The sequence below is a fragment of the Apus apus genome, chromosome Z (assembly GCF_020740795.1).
Source record: "Apus apus isolate bApuApu2 chromosome Z, bApuApu2.pri.cur, whole genome shotgun sequence".
In the NCBI taxonomy this organism is placed as follows: Eukaryota; Metazoa; Chordata; class Aves; order Apodiformes; family Apodidae; genus Apus; species Apus apus.
This window is the reverse complement of record NC_067312.1, coordinates 23,455,047-23,477,416: the sequence shown is the minus strand read 5'-3', so window position 1 is coordinate 23,477,416 and position 22,370 is coordinate 23,455,047. Positions and strand designations below refer to the sequence as shown.

Below are 22,370 nucleotides of genomic sequence, written 5' to 3'. Positions count from 1 at the left end.
ACACATGCATACACTATTTATGCTATATGAAGTGCTTTCAAATTATCTTCAACATATATAAGCGTCCAAGATAACGTATTCACATTGTCTGATCACAGTAACCCCAGCAAAAAGCATTTAGGCTTTACAGTGAAAATTTCATTCTAACCAGTAGCATGTTATTCATAGAATCATAGAATCATTAAGGTTGGAAGGGACCTTAAAGATCATCAAGTTCCAACCCCCCTGCCATGAGCAGGGAACCCTACCACTAGATCAGGTTGCACAAAACCTCAGCCAACCTGGCCTTAAAAACCTCCAGGGATGGGACATCAACAACCTCCCTGGGCAACCCACTCCAGTTCCTCACCTCCCTGATAGTGAAGAATTTCTTCCTACTATTTAACCTGAATCTCCCTTCTCTCAGTTTAAAACCATTACCCCTTGTCCTATCACTATCTCCTCTGATAAAAAGCCCCTCCCAGCTTTCCTGCAGGCCCCTTCAAGTGCTGGAAGGTGCTATAAGGTCTCCCCGGAGCCTTCTCTTCTCTAGGCTGAACAGCCCCAACTCTCTCAGCCTGTCTTCATAGCAGAGGTGCTCCAGGCCTTTGATCATCTTGATGGTCCTAAAGACGACCTCCTTTCCTCCCCCAGGATGCTCCCAGTCTACCTCAGAGATGACATTTCCCCAACCTACCATCACCCTAAACTAAGCACACAATTTAATCTAAACGAAAAGCTGTGAGTAACACAAATCTGCTGAGATGCAAACATGAACTTGAAAGTAAAATTATGGGAACAGCCACAGTGACTTCTAGCACAGAGCAACTTCTTCTTAGGTAATTTTGAACCATGATTTGTGACCCTTGACTTATGTTTCTGTTACTGTGTAACAATTTACAGTGTAGATTGTGGTGTCATTCTAGTTTCTATTCATTCTCCTCAAAGCTGTTATCTTGCTACATTCTCTGGGCATTGAACTCGCACCTTGTTTCCCTCACTCCAACCCCACTTTCCCAAATCTATCTATATTCCATATTTTTCAGAATGCTGCAGATGAAGCACTAGACAGAAGTTTAACTTTGTTTTGCATGTGCTTTTAAGAAAGAGCACAAAACATCACTTCTGGTTTCTTGGCCTTGACCACCCAATTGCCCTGTCAATCCATTCAGTGGTAGTGGTTTGCCCTCTCTGCCTGCCAAGCCATTATCTGTGTGGTGTTGCTGCAATCCCCTATGGTTTTGAATGAAGAATTTGCTTTCCTACCTCCCCTCCCCTTCTGTTTTCATAACATGGTGACAAGAGATTTCCAAAATATCCTCCAATTTTACTGTATGAATCTCAAAAGGTACACAAGTGCTCTGTGTTTTATTGATGCTGTATTTCAACATGGCAATAGAAGTTTACTTTTCAAGAGAAGTAAGAGATTTCATAAACTTCGGTGTAGTGCAAACATTATCTTACTCCACATTCAACATAAATCTCAGCTTGAAAAAATATCTCTAAAATACCTTTAGCTATGCACAAATTTGAGTTGCTCCAACTTAAATATTGTGCAATCTATCCCTCCAATCCTACAACCAGGACTAGTGAGTCTTCTCTAAATTGCTTACAGGCTTCAGGCTTCGTTTAAGCTCTTCAGTAACTTCAACGCAGACCATGAGGAGAGCGACCAGAGGCAGCAGCTGCGGTGGGTGCTCTGCCTTAGCAGCAAACTGGTGGCTGTCCAGTTGACAATGAATTAACCTGACTGACGAGTGCTATTCTGCAGTTGGGTAACTTCCGTAGCATGAGCAAGTACTGTCAGCCAAGTGGAGAAGGGACAGGAATGAGTACTATCAGGTTAGGGGCAGTAGCTGCTCAAGCCATAAAACCAAGCTGCTCAACCTTTCTAACATCATGAAGTCTTTATTTTTTATGATCCCACTCCTGGAGTAAAAGGATGGAAAAGCCCAGAGAAACCACTGACCTAGATGGTGCCATACGTGGACTTCACTTATTGGTGAGTGTCTCATACCCATTCCTTGTGCTTCAGATTTTGCTTTCACTGAATACAGGAAGCTGAGGTGCACTGCGTGTTTCTAGTATCTTTTCCATGCTCCCCTGGCAGTTTCCTCAGTTTGTTCTTTTAACACAGCTTCACTACTTGCTGTATTATGGGTTATATTGACTCCTGCAAATCACAGGAGATACTCTTTGTTCATATGGTATCTCTTTTAGTGTGTTTTATCCTGATGTTTGGTAATTGAATGCTATTAACATCATATTAAGTTGTGTCTTTAGTAGTTATCTGGGGAGTTACTGGATGCCCATGACTTCCTACATTTGTCATAAAGCTTTGTTCATACACCCCAGGAAAAAGGACACTAAGGACCCTGCAAACTTGCTCCACCACCCAGGAGAAGCCTGTTTTGGTGGAACTGCCAAGAGTGGAGGCAGTCTTCCATACTCAGTGGATTGACCCTTCCTTTTAAAAGTGTCTGCTTTTGAATGTGATTTACCTCTTTCAGGATATCAAGAAGTCTGCCTTCTTTTATGCTGATGGTGTGAGCCCCCACTGGGGCTGTAATTTATTTTGGATTATTGTTCTTTTATTTTACTAGGGAATTGTGCAATAGATGCACAACATAGCCCTACCCCTCTGCGACAGTGCCAAGACTTTAGCTGCTTAGTTGTTTGCATGTATCCGTGTTACTTTTGCATTTCTGACTAGTAATGCTGTGTTGACTTCTCAGAATTCCTGGGGAAGAAGGGGGAGATCACTGGGATCTGACAGTAGGCTGTATTGGAATTCTTGTAGTAGCACCTCTCCACAAGCAGAACAGAGGGAGGAATGCCTTATAACACATCCTGCACATGACCTGTGCACAGGTGTTTTATTTTACCCAGATACAGAACCTGCTTGAACACCTCAAGGGTTGTGCCTCAGTCTGTCAGACTCCTAATCTCACCCCTCTGGTCTGGGAATTTACAAATGCCCTGTCTGTCCCTCTTACCAGTATTTGATTTTATTAGTCCTTTCTTGTTTCTTTACTAGAAGAAAGAATTGTTCCTATAATTGGTAATCTGATATTATGTTATTTCACTCTGGATTAGAGTCAGTGCTATCAGTGTCTATAATGGTTTGTTGTCACCAATATTTGGTGTTACAGAAGTAGAACTGCTAGATTTGTGGAATTACCACTGACTACCCAGCCTTGCGCAACATTGGAATAAAACAATATCTTATCTCTGTATGCTTGATTGGCTCAGTGGACACCAGGTGATGAACCCCAGATTTAGGACTACAGTTTTGGTGACCCAGATGGGATTGCAGTGACAGCCTTGCCTGGTTTGCCTTGCTGCATCTGACAGGGAGGAGGGAACAGAGCAGACTCCAGCATGCACCAACCTGTTGACTGTGGACTCCCCAGCTCCTCTCCCATGTCAGGCAATAGGCAACATGTGCAATGCTTGGACTGAGGTATTGTTGCAATTAAGGGAAGAAAAATGGTATAAACCTTGTAAGACTTTAGGATGCATCCTGAAGCATCAGGACAAATTTGAAAAGGGGTCCCTTAACATAAGAAAAGATGAAATGATACTGTAATCAATGGTAGCCACAGTATTAATTTGAAGATACTGAAAAAAACCCTGAAGGTGTGTTTTTGAAGTAAAACACTATATTGTTTTGTAAACATGAAGGAAAATGAGATTAAGTACCTCATGTGGAAATTACTATGTTACTAAAAGAAATGTAAGTTGTTAAAAGGAAATGTGTAAATTGTTAAATAACATTGACTGTATAATGTTGGAGAACAAAAATAATCATTGGGAATTTCCATTATTATAATTGTGATGCAATTGTGTGTAAACTGTCTATTTTCATTTGTTATCGTGCTATTTTCATAGACTCATACAACTATTCAGGTTGGAAAAGACCCTTGGGATCACTGAGTCCAGCCATCATCCCTACTCTACAAAGTTCTCCCCTAAACCATATCCACCAACACCACATCCAAACGACCCGTAAACACATCCAGAGATGGTGACTCAACCACCTCCCTGGACAGCCCATTCCAGTGTCTGACCACTCTTTCTGTGAAAAAGTTTTTCCTAATGTCCAGTTTAAACCTCCCCTGTTGCAGCTTGAAGCCATTCCCTCTTGTTCTGTTTCTAATTACCTGTGAGAAGAGACCAGCACCAACCTCCCTACAATGACCTTTCAGTAGTTGTAGAGGGCAATGAGGTCTCCTCTCAGCCTCTTCTTTCTCAAACTAACCATTCCCAGCTCCTTCAAGAGTTCTTCATAACATTTATTCTCTAGGCCCTTCACCAGCTTTGTTGCCCTCCTCTGTACTCGCTCCAGCACCTCAGTATCTCTCCTGAATTGATGTGCCTAAAACTGGACTCAATACTCCAGGTGAGGCCTCACCAGTGCTGAGTACAGAGGGACAATCACCTCTCTGCTTCTGCTGGTCACGCTATTTCTAATACAAGCCAGGATGCCATTGGCTTTCTTGGCCACCTGGGCACACTGCTGGCTCATATTCAGCCGCTTGCCAATTAGAAGCCCCAGGTCCTTTTCTGCCAGACACTTTCCAGCCACACTTCTCCAGGCTTGTAGTGTTGCATGAGGTTATTGTGGCCCAAGTACAGGACCTGGCACTGTGGATCTCAGCTCTGCTCAAGAAACTTGGACTCACAGGGATATGGAACCCAGAAAAGCAAGATGTGACCTGTATATATCTGGCGCCTAGTTGGGACTGTGGGGGCACATTCAGATGGAAAAACTTACTCTCATCTGAACACGTATGAGATGGTCAGACTACCATCCCTTCTGCATGTCCATCTCTAATATTTAATCTGCCCTATGGGCATTGGGGTCTGTGGTATGTTAAAGCTAACAGATAGAGAATGCTGCATTACTATCCACAATGCCACAACTACCACTGAGGAAACCTACCAGAAGGTAAACAAAATTATCAAGCAGACAGAAGAATGCTCAAGGCCATGTAGACTGCATTGATGTACCTAACACATTTTCATGGATCACCTCCCTGCTCAGGAAACTGGGTCTGATCGGGTGGTGGGATTGGATTACCAAGATGTAATTTATGTTGATTGTCATATTAATTGGACTGACAGTTGGCCTTGATATGCCTTCTTCTTAAGTTCTGTCTCCCCATCTTTTTCTTCTCTCTGACACATAAAAATCACCACAAAGGAAGAGTGCAGTGTGTTTGGGCCTCGGGGTGGTGTCAGGGACCAGCCCTCAGGACCTATAGTTGCTGGAAATGGTGTCAAAACCCCATTATAACCCCTACACAAAGTCTCATTTGCATCTTGGGTCATTACAAGCCAACACTGCCTCAGAGTTTTAAAAATACCATCAGCCAGTATTTCATGTACATATTGACATTACCACCTTTGTAGAAGTGAAAGCATTCAATGCAGGTGAAAAAGTGGTATATGTATTTACTTTAAACAGATACAGCTGAAGAGCATTTGAAGTAATGTAACTTGCTTCTTTGAAATCAAATATAACATTTATTTTGTTGAGCTGGTTCAGGAAACCAGGCTGACGCCAACTTGAAGAGATGAACTACTACTAGCTGCTACCTTCTGCAAGCTGGAGTACGGAAAAAATGTTGCTGTGACTCCAGAAGTTTAAGATTTGGGAAGTATGAAAAGTTTTGGCTGGCTGAAAAAAGTCAGATAGACAGCTTGTGAAATCATTAACTACTTGGTGAGCATACTATATGTTTGCTGATTCACAGCTTAACTTCTTGTATACTCCTTTCCCAAAAACCTGATACACCTCATCTACTATATAGATATTTAATTGCACTAGTGAGTTTACCCAAACCATTAAAACCAGAAAACTGCTAAGATATTTTGCTCAATCTTCATAAAACCAATAGCTTATATTTAAACTCATCAAGTTTAATGTATCTGACAAATCTCTGCTACAGCATGCCAAGACCAACAATTACCCCATCAAACAGTCTTTAAGTTTTCCATTTCACTCATGAAGGCAAAACACCACAGCAATATCAAAGACAGTAAAATGGATTATTTTTTTAATTGCTTCAGAATCAAAACCTCCATCATAGCCTCAAAATAAATAACATATTACAATAGCATACTGAATCTTTAGTAAGTCAGAGCACAAAATAAGACCACTGACATACTTTTGAGAATCATTGAAGCACAGAAGGAAGAAGCACACATATTTAGATTATTTAAAAAATTAATTGCCTGGAAAAATATGAAAGTATAAAAAAATCCTTGTAGCATAATAACAATAACTTATTTCAGCTCCTTATACTTGTAAATGCCTATGGGCTACTTTACTGCTTTCCATCTGTCTTCACAGAAAAGGTATTTTTGGTTTATTCCATTCTGTAGATGGGTTAAAGAGCATCTAGGTAATCATGATGTGTCTCCCTTTAAACTTGCACGTAACTTTTGGGTGAATTAACCACCAATAGTATTGGTGCCAACAGAAAAAACAATAAAGACCAAAAGATGGTCTGTCAATATTATGATCCCAGTTACCTGACATACCACAGTGGATGTCTTCAAGCACCCAGATAGTTGTTAAAAACTGGTATCCCAGAGAACGTAGGAGCACAAGCCTCCTCAACTTGGAGTAGTAAGGGCGACATGACAGGGTGATAGAGTAACTTTAAAAAGTGAGGAAATAGTTCTAGAAGTTTATTGTCTCACAGCTCTTTGAGTGGGTTCCATTCCCTCTACATTAATTATTAAGGGGCTGTACCTTTATTTTCTTTCTCATTCTTTATTTTTCTTCTCAGAAGTAGCCATTTAAAACAATGTGTTTCATAAGTAGTGATTAATCCTGCCACAAATGAGAAAAAAATTCCTACATGCCTACATTGTATGTGCCATAAAAAGCCAAGGCTTTTATCCTCCAGCTTCTCAGATCCTTACTTGTCTCTGGTTTCAAATGGACAGTTGTCTCCAGTGTACATTTCTTAATGGCTCCTCAAGGCTCCTTTGTACTATAATGCCCATGGAGCAAGAGTCATAGGTCCACCAAACTTCTGACTTTAAAAGGTGACCAGACTCAAGCTGCTGGCTGCAGCATACCTTTCTGCAGCTGCTCCATCCTCTCTCTAGCCCTCAGCAACCTAAAACTGCTGGGAAGCTGGGCAAGTCTAGTGACTCAGACATCCTTCTGTCCGAGAGGGGCCCAAGCCCACACGGTTCTTCTTGTCTTCCTTCAGAAAGGCAAAGAGGAAATTGAGTAAGACACTGAAGGAGGAATGGAGGAGACTAACCATCTGCCAAGGGAAGAAGAAGCCACCAAGTCAGGGAGGGGAGCAGCAGCTACTGCTCAAAGGAAGGCTTTTTAAGTCCTGGGGTAAATGGGAGAAACCAGCATACAGTAGTAATAAGTTTGCCTAGGGAGAAATTCTGAGAAATGACCAAGGTAGTGGTTTTCTACAATGAAGAGACTACATCAGTTGACCAGGGAAAAGCAGTGGATGTCATCTATCTGGACTTCTGCAAGGCCTTTGACATGGTCCCCCACAACATCCTTCTCACTAAACTGGAGAGATATGGACTTGATGGGTGGACTGTTCAGTGGATAAGGAACTGGCTGGATGGTCACATCCCGAGGGTACTGGTCAATGGCTCTAAGTCCAGATGGAAAACAGTGACAAGTGGTGTCCCTCAGGGGTCAGTGCTGGGACCAGTGCTGTTTAATATCTTCATTAATGAAATTGACAGTGGCATCAAGAGCACCCTCAGCAAGTTTGCTGATGACACCAAGCTTGGTGGTGCGGTCAGTGGCAGGATGCCATCCAGAGGGACCTGGACAAGCTAGAGAAGTGAGCCCAGGTGAACCTCATGAGGTCCAACAAGGACAAGTGCAGGGTCCTGCACCTGGGCCCAGGTAGCCCAAGAGATGAATACAGGCTGGGGGAGGTCACACTTGAGAGCAGCCCTGTGGAAAAGGACCTGGGGGTACTAGTGGATCAAAAGCTGGACATGAGCCACCAATGTGCAGCTGCAGCCCAGAAGGCCAACTCCATCCTGGGCTGCATCAAAAGAAGTGTGGCCAGCAGATCAAGAGAGGTGATTCTGCCCCTCTACTCTGTCCTGGTCAGACCTTACCTAGAATATTCTAGTTCCAGCTCTGGTGCCCCCAGCACAAAAAAGATGTGGAACTGTTGGAACATGTCCAGAGAAGGGCCACGAAAATGATCCAAGGGCTGGAGCAACTTTCTTATGAGGACAAGCTGAGGGAGTTGGGGTTTTTCAGTCTGAAAAAGAGAAGGCTCTGAGGAGACCTCATAGTGGCCTTCCAGTACCTGAAGGGGGCCTACAGGAAAGGTAAGGAGGGTCTTTTTACAGGGGCTTGCAGTGAGAGGACGAAGGGTAATGGTTTTAAGCTGAAGGAAGAGAGATTCAGGTTAGAGATCAGGCATAAATTCTTCAGTGTAAGGGTGGTGAGACACTGGAACAGGCTGCCCAGAGATGTTGTGGGGGCTCCATCCCTGGAGGTGTTGAAGGGCAGATTGGATGGGGCTCTGGGCAGCCTGTTCTAGTGGGAGGTGTCCCTGCCCGTGCAGGGGAGTTGGAACTCCATGATCTTCAAGGTCCTTTCCAACTCCAAACATTCTGTGATTCTGTGTGACTGTGTAGAGGTTGACTAGTGACAAGTTGCATTTGGATATTTATATAACTTTAATGCAAATTATGCTATTTCCTCCAGGCTTTTGCTGAGCTATGTAAGCAGATAGGGATACAAGTAATAGCCTCCACACAAGTGACCATGACTGACAGCAGTAGGCAGTACTGAATGTTCCCTGCCCCAGAGCTCAGGGTTTCTACTAACTATGATCGCAGTACTACTGTGCCCATAAGCCTCAGGGCATTAAAAGGGCATCATAGAATGGTTTGAGTTGGAAGGGAACAAGGGGCGTGCAAAACTGTAGGTAGACTGCAGGTGCTCTCTCTTCTATGGCCAAGGTCTCTCCAAAGAGTGCTCAGTTTTCTCACATCACTTCTACTTCCTACCTCAAGCAGAGGCAGAGGAGAATAGAGCCAGTCTACTGGGGTCTGCGCTGCAGAGCAGCACAGCCCTCTCTACTGGCAGGCACATTTCCCACACAGCCTTATTTGGTGATGGGGTGATCACCTCAAGAGAAACTCCTCTTTTCTGAACCAATACATCCCTCCTGGTCCTGCAGGTTAGCTAGATCAACAGGTCCCATCCTGCACATTTCAGCACAGAAGCCAATCAAGGGTCTAATAGATAGTATCTGATCAGAAGAGGTAACTAAAGACAGACTTCTGCCTCCTGGTAGGCACAATCCCTGCACAGTACTTCCAAAAAAACACTTCTTATTAATTTAAGGCCCCGGCTACCATTATTTTCTCTTGCTCTTCTAGGATATCTTCAAAGGACCTATATACCACTGTGCAGTAAGATGGGCACTTTCCAAGTGCCCAGAAGGTAACCAAGCAGCAACAATTCCTTGAAAGCTAACTGGTTGAAATATGAGGAAGGAAGAATGTCCACAGAGAAACAACAAAAAAGTGCTGCCCTACTTAAGGGAATTTGTTTCTACTTCACCAATATTCTTAGCTAAAGTAAGTACCCATTTTTAATAATCTGTCTACCTAGAGTTTTATTCTGGATCACATCTGCATAAACATGGGTGTTTTTCAGTATTATAAAGGTGGCTTTACATCTCCCTTTTGATTTATTCAGATTTCATCTTTGGCATTACATTATATCTATTTCTGAAAAATCTTTGTGATGTAATATTCAGTATTTTAATTTACTGCAGCACACAGTAATTCATTATTGCCTAGCAGACTTTGAAAAAAAGTTTTTCTTGTGAACTTCAAATATTAACAACAAAACAGGAAAGCAGAATGAAAAAAGCAGCAGTGCAAACAAGCTCCCTCATGTAAACATCTCTGCAATGCAGTTACATGAAAACAAAATGCAAAAGAGCTGTTGTGCTCATGAATTACTCACCCATAAGCTCCATTACTAATCAGTTTAATTGTTTCAAAATCACTTTCCTGAGGTTTCCTCCGCAGCTTCAGTGAGGTGTTAGAACTCTTCAAAGTAAAAGACAAGAAAGACCAAAGTTAATACAGTACTTTTTTCAAAATCACAGAAAAACAAACAAGGAAACAAAAAAGCAATTATCAAAGCAGGCTGTCCCACCCTGGTGAATCAGCTAAAAGGTCTATCCATTTAGCACAGAAAGGGACCAAAGGGCCTCCTGAAGCAAAGCAGCTTTTTCATCAAAAAGGTATTTGTTACACTGCAGCTACCTCTCCATTTACCTATATGCGTAAGTTACAGCAGACAGGCAAGAAGGCCTCTGCAAAACAAGCTCTTCCTTTCCTGGCAATCCCTATACAGAGTTTACAGACGTCTGTGAAATCCTACCAGGCACTCATTGGCCACTCTCTTCCCATTTTAGTAAATCTGAGCGTGGTAGCATAGCCTGGTAGTAACAAAATACAGACGAGCTCATGATCATTCAAATAAAATTTTACACGTTTCTAACTTACATTAGGATAGACTGTTATATAACTTAGGATAGACTGTAAGAAGATATACAAAATGAAAAACAGAAATATGGAATAAAAATGCAGTAATTCTACCATTACAGAGGTCAGTTTCACCTCCTTGTATGCCAGAACACTTTCAGAATGGAGCTGTCCCAAATAACTGCACAATCTTTTTTCTATCTTAAATTAATTTTGAAGATGCAAGTGTAAATTAGAATTGGGGTGCAGGGGGGATGATGAGGGCATGGGACTTTCAAATTCAGAACTCCAAACCCACAAGATGCTTTTCAAGATGTTTTCAAGTCTTCAAGAAGTTCTATTATCCCTATCCAGGCAGTTTGGCAACAGTTAAGGTTGAAAGTAGACTTGGTTGGAACATTTTCAATAAAATGCTTGCTAAAGAGAATTCAGTGCAAGAAGATAAGTGAATATATTAATTTAATGAACTACACAGGAGCAGAGACAGCTTATTAAACAGTTTAGCACACTCGCCTGCCAGTGTAGGATTCTTCCTAATTGCATATTTATGGTAATTTTGAATAGTCCTGTATTTACTTTTAAGTTATGCTTCCTGTCACTTCCCATGTGTATTTATCCCACAGGTGCACTTTGAGAAAATGTTTCCAAATATTTATCCTATATTTTTCTTTACTGTGTACATTTATTTATGTCCCCTACTCATGTTCCGTTGTCACACTGCATTACCATTCCTTTATTTCTTCAACATTTGCAAAACACAAATAACTTTACAATTGCAACTTCCTAGCTTTTGCCAAGTCAGTTTGCACCTTAGATTCTCCTAAGAATTTCAGCACTTCCTTCACTCTCTTCCATTTTATACTGCTAAGGCCTAGTATAGTATTTTTAAATGCAGATGAACAAAAGCAGCAGAGTAAAAAACACCCTTCATGTCACAACTCTGGAAGCCTTGATAGGTGGCATTTTGCCAGAAAATCTGGAATTATCTCAAGATAATGCGACATTTACAAGAGAATGATGCCTTTGCGGGGCCCCTTATCAAATGGAATTTAAGGGATACCCCTTGCCTCCATCTTAACTCTACTGACACTTCTAAATACCTGTGAAGTACCACTGAATTACCTATGCATCCCCGAAAACTTGCACTTGCTTTTTCTATCCACTTGCATAGAAACTGATAGACATCTATTTATTCTGTTGACTTAAATGCAAGGTATAGGAACTAACTTTAAAAAATAATTTAAAGCATTTAAGCCCCAAATATTTGGCCCAACCAGCTCCTCCAACTTGTTTTTTTTGCCAACTTGAAAAAGCATCTGACAAAATATTACTGTATGATATCCATTATTGCAATAAAAAGTATTTTTACACAGATTCAGAAGACCAGTGCGCAATCTTTCAAATTGCAAACTAACTTTCTGAATTGAGGCTACTTGCTAACTTGCTCATTTCTTCCTTCTCTCTTCACGCTTCTCTTAGTTTTACCATTAGCTGTCTCTGTAAATGGACTGTTTTAAAATATCTTTAAAATATTTTTACAAAAAGGTTTAAAAGTCCTTCTAACAGAATACATTAATTTAATAAGAAATTAAGGAAGCAGGGGTGGATTTTGTGGTAGAATAATTGCTACATGGTGAACACTAACTTCACAGAAGTTAACTATTCTGCAACATCTAGGAAAAAAGATATACAATGTTGTTCTGGTTTTTTTGTGAGCATTCTGTCTGTTGAACACCATGGTGCCAGCACCACTGTATCCATTCTATTTATGCATATGAAGAGAAAATACAACAGAGGAGAGGGTGTGAGGGTGAGGAACACCACACATTTATTCTTCCTTGCTCAGATTCAGCAAAAGCAGTAACATAACAGGAAAACTTACATTTACTGATTCATCCACTTCCAGAGTTTCTGCTGTCCCACTGTCGCAGTTAGCTAGTTGAGCTATTTCTGGAAGCAAAGTTTAGAAAGCTTAGAAACTTCATTTTAAACCACAGGAAATACAAAACTAAATGAAGTACAGAAAACCTGAGAAGTGACACTTTTCTGGAATACTTAATAAACATGCTGTCTTATTGCAGTACTCACCAAATAACTTTGAGGGCATTTCCAAGCATATATATAAAAAAAAATCCCACCCAGAAAATGAAGAGCTGCTGTCCAATGCTTATTTTAATACTTCATGGAAAAATTTTAAAAGCTATGAAAAAATTAAGAACAACACTGTAACCACTGCTGAGACACGAAAATTCTGAGATCCACATGTGATCTGAGCATTAAGGGAAAAACAGCACTAATCTGCTAAAATTCCAGAGGATCTCACTCCTTGAGGGGGCCCCACCCTTGCTGGGCTCCTTCATAGAGCAAAAAGCTTTCTTGTTTAGACAAAGGTAGACTCCAACTGCATTGCACCTTCTGCTCAGAAATGGTGATATGCCTAATGGAATAAGCTAAAAGCCGTTTTCTTCCTAGAGGCTTACTGTTTATGTAGTCATTAATACAGTCTACGTCTCTGAGAAACCAAGAGTTTGGAGCTCTGCTACATGACCTGCTTGTCCCTTCCAAGGTCAACCTATGCTGCAGATCTCCTAAGCCCATCCTGTTCCTTCAGGGGCCCAGAAATTAAGAATTGCCCTGGGAAACAGGAACACTGGTAGTTAAAAGGCCCTGGGAAGCTTAGTTATTATTTTAATCATAAACACTTTTAACTAATTATATATGCCATGTAGCCAGAGATGCACATTTTATCATAATTATATGTTCTGGGAATCAGAGGTAAGACCACTAAAAGTTTGTGAGATGCATTTTTATCCCAGGACTGTTAACTGAATTAATGATTATGAAAAATAACTAAGTATTAACAGAGAATATATAACTGGATTTTTCTACGTAATAGTGAACACTACATGTGAAATTCTGCACAACACTTATTGTAATAATTAAAAGCATATTAATCACACAGATCATTTTCTGTTGGAACAGCTGAAGATTTAAGAAGTAACTCTCATTTGTAACAGTTGTTTGTAATCACTATCACAACATTTGTGAAGTTTAAGAAACAAAAGCAAAGAAAATGTCACTTCAAAAAATGCTTATATTCTCCAATGGGAACAAACAAGTCTTAAAAAACCCCAAAGGGCCAAAGGTAAGTTATATAAGCCAAACTCAAAACTGGAGCAGATTTCCATGGCAAAAGTCACAGCTTTGTGAACATGGGGTTTGTATAACAGAAGCATTAATGAAACCTTTATTAAACAGGTGGGAACAAAGCAAGGTAGGATAATATACTTTGACAGCCTTCTCCACTTAAATTGTTTTCATAAATCTCAAATTAAAATGAGTCAATTTTAAACAGAAATTTTGAAAAATAACCATTATCTGAGAAATACGTATTAATTGCAAGCAGTAGGTAGTCATGGAATTGAACCAAGAGTCAGCTTTCAGAACAGGAAACTATGGAACCATTTTGCAATGCCTGAAGAAATTTTTAAAACTCATCTAAAATACCATTAAACATCTGCCCTTATTCTTTCATTGACTTTAACAATTTCTGAAGACTCATGATTCAAAAAGGTAAAGATGGTAACTTAAAAACCATGGGGAATAATTTATCCCTGATGAACTCTTCAGAAATGCCGCCACCAGTCTCTGGTAAGTTGTGGCATTGTTTTCAGCACAGTATAAATTTATCTGGCATTATCTCAAAGTAGTGCATGCATCATTTCACTCAAAGAAAGGACACTGCAGCTATGGCAGCAAACAAAGGAGATGGGTAGAGAAGGGTCTAAAGAACCAGGTTGCTTTTCTCTGCACAGAAAGTAAAATCCCTCACATGAACATTTATGAACATTGCAGACATAATTTAACAGCTCAGTTGAAAACACAATTATGTGTTTCAGGAGAAGTGGTGTTACTGAGGTGGGTTTTGTTTGTTTCTTTTGAAGGATTTGGTTCTGTTATTTAAGTATTTCAAAATATTTTCTGGTTTGGGATACAAGGAATTTAAAGCTCTCTAACGAGGATGAAGAAAATTTATTTTTTTTTTAATAGCAATGAATACAGTGTTTCAAAAGAATTAATTTGTATATTATAAATTCCAGAGCATAAACCTAGTAATTTAAAGTCATCGCACAGTGATTTATACCACTTATAAATACCACTTTTTGTGGGGAGGTGAGAAAGTACTAATACCTAAATTAGTTGATCACAAATCTACATACACACTGACCTTTAAAATCATACACAAAATATTTCAGTTATTCGAAACTTCTACAGAACCAAAGGTCAACAGACCATACATCATACACCTCTCAGTATTTACTGACAAACAACAAAGCCCATTTTTTTCTTTCAGAAAATAACACATTTCAATTACCTTGGAATGCTTCGATGTTTGTATTACATTCCTTAATATTCAACTTATGAAATGTAATTATAAGATGCATTCTACATGAAGTACCCATACATAAATATTTAGTCTGAGAAAATAGTATCCCTTATTTGCATACAGCATTTGTCTCCAGACCTCTCTCACAACAAACTGTTTTAAAAACATTGAAAGACATTATTGGGGTAGTTCAGACTGTTGATTCATACTGAGGAACACTTTTATCCAAGTGCCCAGAAGGAGTCAATGAGTAAGGTAAAGTTCAAGTGGCAGAACTTAGGTCAATAATGCTAAACTCTCAATCCACAATCCAAATTAAATATTGCATAATTGATCAGTGAAGAATTTATGAACTGTTAGTCTAGGACAGATCAACATCTCTCCAAATCCAGCAGACATCTCTTTATCTTGCAGAGAATTATGCTAGTTCTGCATTTTTTTCAGGTACCGCAGGGAAAACAAGCATATTTTCTCAGTTTGTCTGCATCCTTGCTGCAGTCTAAATCCAAGTGAAAAGCAAAGCTGCTTTTATCTCTGTCTCTGAAAAAAATAACACTAAATTTGGATGAGAGAATTCTTTTGTGAAGATAAAGCAGACCATCAGCTTAGCTTCCTTTAAATCTGTTAACAAAACTACAATCTACAACAATATCCAATGTAATTGAATTAGATCTAACCAAATTCCTGATATGTGGCAGTGCTGAATTTCACAAGCTGCTGAAGTCGAACAAAAATTAGATTTCTTTTAGCACACTTACAATATTCTACCTTTAACATGATTTAAGGAAATGTGAACTTGCATAATGAGAACTGATTTTTAAAATTTTACCATAGGTTTTTGCTATTACTTTGTGTCACAAGTTGTCTCCTAGAGATCCCTCTTGTCCTGGGTCATAACACAGAAGACAAGCTAGATGACACTAAGAAAGATGGGGACAAACTTTCTAGCAGCATCTGTAGTGACAGGACAAGGGGTAACAGTTGTAAACTGAAAGAAGGAAGATTTAGACTTGATGTAAGGAATAAATTTTTTGTAATGAGGGTGATGAAACACTGGTTCAGGTTTCCAAGAGAGGTGGTAGACGCCCCATTCCTGGAAACATTCAAGGTCAAGTTGGATGGGGCCCTGAGCAACCTAATATAGTTGAAGATGTCCCTGCTCATTGCAGGGAGGTTGGCCTAGATGACCTTTAAAGGTACCTTCCAAACTGAACCATTCTACGAGTCTATGACACTAGCTAGACTCATTTTCCATTATGGCAATCCTGCCAATTTCTTCCAAATTGCAGGACTAGCACTGAACACAGTCAACCCATTTCCATTTGTCACCAGTGATAGAACCTGGTCTTAAAATGGAAAGGAAGATGGTCTGGCTAGAAGACAGAAGTAGTTTTAGTTTTTCCAACAATATTCTTAAAGGAAGTAATTAGGCAAACAAAAATTCTGCAATGACAACACCTCCACAGGAATCCAAATTCCCCCTAACAAAAGTTTCATCTGTGTACACAGATAAAACTCAGGAAAAACCCTGCAGTTTTAATCAGAACAGCAGATAGCCTTATCAGGGACTCTCAGATGTGGAAGTCTGGAGGCACTGAAGGGTAAATAAAAGCTCAAGCCAAGTTTCATGAGTATCTACGGTTGGATGAGAGTTGCCATCAAATTATACCAGCTCTAGCTGAAATAAGAAACTTGCATTGCCAGACTGGAACATGACAATGAGTATCACTGACACACTGAATTTGTGAGTGACAGTCACAACACAAAAAATCTCAGATAGCTTTTTTTAATGCCTTTGAGCTTTTACGAGAACCATGAGGGTTAGTGAATGCTTTTTCTGCTGTCATCTTTACTTTGACCCTTTTCAGGTACAGAGAGACAATCACAATGACTATATACATTGAGAAGGAAGAATGTGGGAGCCTCTAACTAGACCAGGAGTTGCACTTACCTTCCAGAGGATCTTTATTTAAGCCCAGCTGGCTAATAATATAGCGAGGGATATCTGTTTTAATGCCTTGCCCCTCTTTAGCATGGCCTTCAGCTGCTTCCAAAAGATAATAAAACTCTTCAGGATCAAATTCCTAGATGAAAAACAGTCATCATCATTTTCTCTGCAGAAACTTAAGTCTTAAAACATACAAACTTCTTTACTTCTTCTGTTGCAAACATTTGACATTTCCTTTCTTAAATGTATCTTTTTATTCTATTACTAGTAGTCTATTACTCTATTATAATTTTTATACAACGTAACAGGGTGTAAGCAATGTAATGTCATACCATTATTTCTGAGCACTACTTTGAGAACAGCAAGATGCTTGTCTGCAAAAATTTCCAGTAATATTCTAAGTTAAATGAAAACCAATCACCAATCAGCAGTGACAAGATTTCACAAACAGAAGACTTCATTTCCCTGCAGCTACTTCCATATATAAAAGTCCACTGCTGAAATAAAGAAACAATGTAAATATACTGCTCTCTGCTTTTCCTTCTACATGAAAATTTGAAGTATTTTTAATCACTATGAATGCACCGTATTTTATGGAAAATACAATTTAAAAACCACTAACTTCAGAACAGATCCAAAATCGTTCATTGCTGAAAACAACATTTGAATTTCATTGATCCAGTTTTTCCAAATCTAGAAATGAAATGTCCTCCTTTTGGGAATCAACTATATTGCAATTATTTATAATGTGCCTATAAGGCAAGACTCGAAGAAAAAAAAACCCAGAAACTCAAAACCCTGCCTGTCCTCCAAGTCTCTTGGAAATATACTTTACTGCTCTGATAGATGAGAAAAATAGAAAAGCATTGAAAGGAACACTGAAAAGGAAACACTGAAAGGAAAGTTTATTAAAATGTTTAGTTGTTTTAATTTCTTGGGTTTTTATAAGTCTTTATCTTTCTTTCTCCTTTTTTTTTTTTTTAAATACTTTTTTTAATCTGCCAGTATGGATTCATACCAAAACATCTCTCACACAGCCATTAGATTTTTCAAGATGTTCATGCTAACCACCGATCATAACATGTGCAATGCTTAACTAAGTGAGAGCCAGTCAGTCATGAAACACTGACATAACGAAACAGACTTTTTGCTGGCTCAAGTCAGTTATGTTAAAAACACCTGTGGAAGCCAAGCAATCTAATGAGCTGGTTAGCTTCCCTGATGGTTGTTTCCCTTGGGGCTTTAGTTTGCCTTCTGGATCACAAGATTCCTGTCCTAGATCCTTAGGCTACCCAGGACTTCGGGACTCAATGTGCCAACCTGGAAGATATCTTGAGAAATCAGGCATCATGTTTCATTTTGGAAACATCTGAACTGTTGTTGCTACTAGGAGGAGTTGCAGTGTGCCTGAAACAAAATGTCCTTGGAATTTTCAGTCTTGGGGCAACAATCCTTATTCACTTCTCATGAAACAATTTTCATCATCTCCAGCCAACTCCAAAGATTTACCTGAACTGCTTAAATCCTCCTGTTTAGCTCAAAGTCTCAAGATGCTGCTAAACTGCCTGAAAACTAAATAAAGCAACTAAGCATCACATGCTGGTTCAGCCTTCCTCTCATCTGACACGCTGTCCCAGGCTGTGTCTTGTTATTTCTTGGCACTGAAGAACACAACAACGTGATGGTGTATGCCAAGACTTCCTACCTACCTTCATTATTAAAATACCCTACCTGTTGCAGTGGCAGACAAACAGCTTCTCCTCCGTACTAGCTAGTACATTAAGGTAATTTCAAGAGATACTTTTAATCAAAGCAATGTGTGTATATAAAAATACATCTATTTAAATATACACACACATGCATGGACATATACATAAACATGTGCAAATAAATCAGAATCAAATTTATTTTCTGATCTTTACTTGCAACTCTGTTTCATTTTCCATGTAAAAATGGAGAAAAATGTCACCACTTGGCAGTAGAGCTCTTAGCATATAAGAAACTGCAGAAGCTTTATTCATACTACTATCAAGTGAATAAATACAGGAACACTTGGGCCAAGATCACCATCAGAAAACTAACAGCATTACTGCATGGTATCTGAAATATGACAAAAGTGTTTGATTTATTTCCTACGATGCTATGAACTTAGCTATAGAGGCTAAAGTCTTCTGTATGCAGTATCTATTTCGGACAGACACTGTAAAACATCAGCCAATATTATGAAAAATGTTTCCAGAGGGACACTCTCAAACAACGTTGTTTCTGTAAGATCAAACGATTCCAGTGATTTTATGGAGTAGACTTAATACCTCTTGCATGAAACGTGCTGTTTTGTCAAAGTATGCCTAAATTTGTTCAAGATACCTTCCTCTGTAGAAACTGCAGAGTTGTGATGCTCCAGCTTACATCTGAAGATCTCATCTCAAGTAAGAACACTAAGGAAGCTGTGCTGGCTTTCTCTGCAATGGCTGCTTTGAACCTCTCAACTAAGAGACACAGTCATCTCCTGGCCTTGAAACTGTCCTTCCACTTGCATTAGAAGGCCCAGCAAAAGGAGTGATACAGGATGCACAGCAGCTCTGCTTAAAGCATGGTAAGGCACAGCAAGTAGTCTAGGATAAGATCCCAGGGTAGAAACTGGGAATTAACTGGAGATTTTCACTACACAGCTAGAATAATCAGCATTTATTAAAAATTAACAGGAAAACAGATCACCAGGAGAGAACCTGAATTAAAAAGCTAGAAGATGGTTATGATGCTGGGAGTAGGGGTGAGTGGGAGACAGTCAGCAAGCATGGAAGAGAGAAGGACAAAGCATCGTAAAGAAGCCTCAGTCTGTCAACCCACAGGATGCATTTAAGGATACTTTTGGATGTTTGATGATAGAGAAGGACACAGATCAGGAGCAATACAAGACAAGACAAGACACTGCATGACAAACGGGGTGAAGAGATGAAAAAAGATTGTATGAAGCCTCAGAATGGAGCAGAGAATCACCCTAGATAGGGAATGAGTATTTCAGATTTCAGGGCAAAGTAATAATGCAAGTTTGGATTCAGTGGCAGAGTCAGGACATGCTAAGGCCTCCTCTAAAGCCTACTTTTTTTTTAATCATGCTGATTCATATTTTTAGATTCCTTCTGAACTGCAAATCATGAACAAACTGCAACTGGAAACACTGAGACATGGTGTTTTCAAAACAAAAAAGAGGCAGCTCTCAAAATGCCTGTGGCTGAACGAGCCAGGTTGTAGTTTAACTGTGCCACAGATGAAGACACACAGCACAGAGCCAAAATCAGGTTGGAAAGATTTAGTATTTCAGATTCAGTGCCACGCAAATGCAGTTATGACACTTTTAGGCATAATTTGAGTCTAGCAGCAGGTTACTGGTTCCCACGTAAGTCTTGCCAGTCTCAAATAGCTGCATGCAGCATCAACACTGTGATCCTGGTATTGGCAAGCAGAGTGACTCAATGAAGTCAGCCTGGGCTGCCTACCAGGCCTGTTGGACTCCGACTGGCACTTACATGGTATCTGGGTGTCTACACTGTCCACCCAAGTACTCTGTGTTCTGTGAGGGTTTATTAGTTCCACCAAACAAGTGAAGCACATTGGCTTTGTGCGTAGGAGAAACTTCCTGCACCTGAGCCATCCAAGCTCCCACAGCATGGGCAGGCAAAGCAGAAAGACGCCCACGGAGCCTTGCACAAGCTAGCCCAGTCTGGCAACATCAATGCTATACTCATGCATAAGTATGTTAACTCTTCTGCTCCTTCTGACTCCAAATTTAAGTCTGACTACTTGCATATCCAGATACCCTAATGCCTCTGCTGCTGTTCCCCCAAATTAGGTACTGCAGAGCTGCCTGCAACCTGCTTATAGCTCTGGCAGCTGTTGAGTGAGACAAAATCATGCAACTTGTAAGAAGATGATGAACAGTAACAATGGAAAAAAAGCCAATCAATTCTGATTCTAGAAGAGTCTTCCCAAGGAATAGCAAAGTCTAATACAACAACAGAAAACCAACAGGTTTTGGACTGGACATTCCTCAGCTGATGAAAGAGATTCTATAACTTAGTATTTGCAATAGCAGGGAACCAAACAGAACCGCAGGAGGTCCCTGCCAGTCCCATGCTTTCTAAATAAAAGCAGAAAGGCTCCCACCAATAAGAAAGTCCTACCCCATTGTTTGACATGTTTCAAAAAATTATTGTAATGGGCAATGAATACTAAGTGAGAAACCTTTGTATATTAACAAGTGAAAAAACTACTTATAGTAAGCACAGCCTTACCAGGCATTCCAGTAAGCGAGCAGGACGAGCAATAACTATCAGGATTTTTCGGACAAATTGCTTAATAAATGCCATTTCTCTACTCTCTGATCGCTCTTGAGCCTAAAAGATAAAAGTAAAGTCATATTAAAAAAAACTGTATTCAGTGCTTGACTCAGCAAAGTATACACAGTATTTGGGACACCTTTGAGTGTTTGAAGCATGTGCTTGAGATAAAGGGAACGTTGATTTCAAAACGCTGGCACCAATAACAAGGATTTGAGCAACACTGTAATTTCCAATTGAAGTAATCCCACTTGTACGATTCTAAGACTGTAACAAAAAAGTGCCTACAAGGGACAGAATGCCCACATCTTTTTTTCTAACTTACACGTATTACATCAGTTTTACACAAGGGACTACATTTCAGTACAACATACATCTCCCTGCATGGACAGTTGTGTCTCCATTTGTTAATGATTTTAGGATTAAATGAAAACTGAGCCAAGTAGTATTAAGAAACATAAGCAACATCCATGCCAATTTGATCCTGATTTCCTATGGTTACATGTCATACTAAAATGACAACACACATCCACATATATATATATATAAAATATACTTGCAGAGATTCACCATATAAAGGTACATGCAGAAAGGAATGAAAAATTTACTTTTACAACAATTATAATGAAAGAGGGAAAATGTATGTATGTATGTATGTATGTATGTATGTATGTATGTATGTGAATACATACAGAAAAAATGCTTCTAGAAAGGTTTGGTAACATTTGCACAATGGTCTGAAAGGCATTTAAAATTTATTTCAAGTGTTCCCCTCTAAAGAACAAATTGTATCATTTAAGGATGCTAATGAATGCAAAGAAACCATATCACACTGCTTCTGAGTAAAATATACTAATAGCCCTTCACTCAAATATCAAAGCAACTGTAGAATTGTTTTTCATCATCTCTTGCTTATTTAAAATCACAGAGAGAATTAAGAAACTAACATTTTTTAAATTATTAATATGGACAAATTAAGTACTTCTCGTATAACATGCATATTGTATTTTTTGAAACAAAAAATGATAATAATATGAAATTAAGTGGGTTTTATATGACTACAATTTTAAAAAACAAAAAATATTTGAGAAGAATTAATCTGTGGAGTTTAAAGAAGGAAGAATAAAAAGGCACAGATACCACCTAGCATTCTGCAATAGGTTTTGGAAGAACCTTAACTGGACAC

The 22,370-nt window shown here is 39.5% G+C and overlaps 1 protein-coding gene across 2 annotated transcripts in view; it reads right to left on the bottom strand.

The window, feature by feature from the left end:
* Positions 1–22,370, bottom strand: part of MAST4 (microtubule associated serine/threonine kinase family member 4) — a 113,160-nt gene that overhangs the window by 33,995 nt on the left and 56,795 nt on the right. For both annotated transcript variants that reach the window (XM_051642903.1, XM_051642904.1), the window contains 4 exons: positions 21,140–21,241; positions 16,848–16,980; positions 12,392–12,459; positions 9,983–10,068 (listed from right to left, as the gene is read on the bottom strand). In XM_051642903.1, the coding sequence (XP_051498863.1) occupies positions 9,983–10,068; positions 12,392–12,459; positions 16,848–16,980; positions 21,140–21,241 (389 nt within the window). The remainder of the gene's footprint in view (positions 1–9,982; positions 10,069–12,391; positions 12,460–16,847; positions 16,981–21,139; positions 21,242–22,370) is intronic.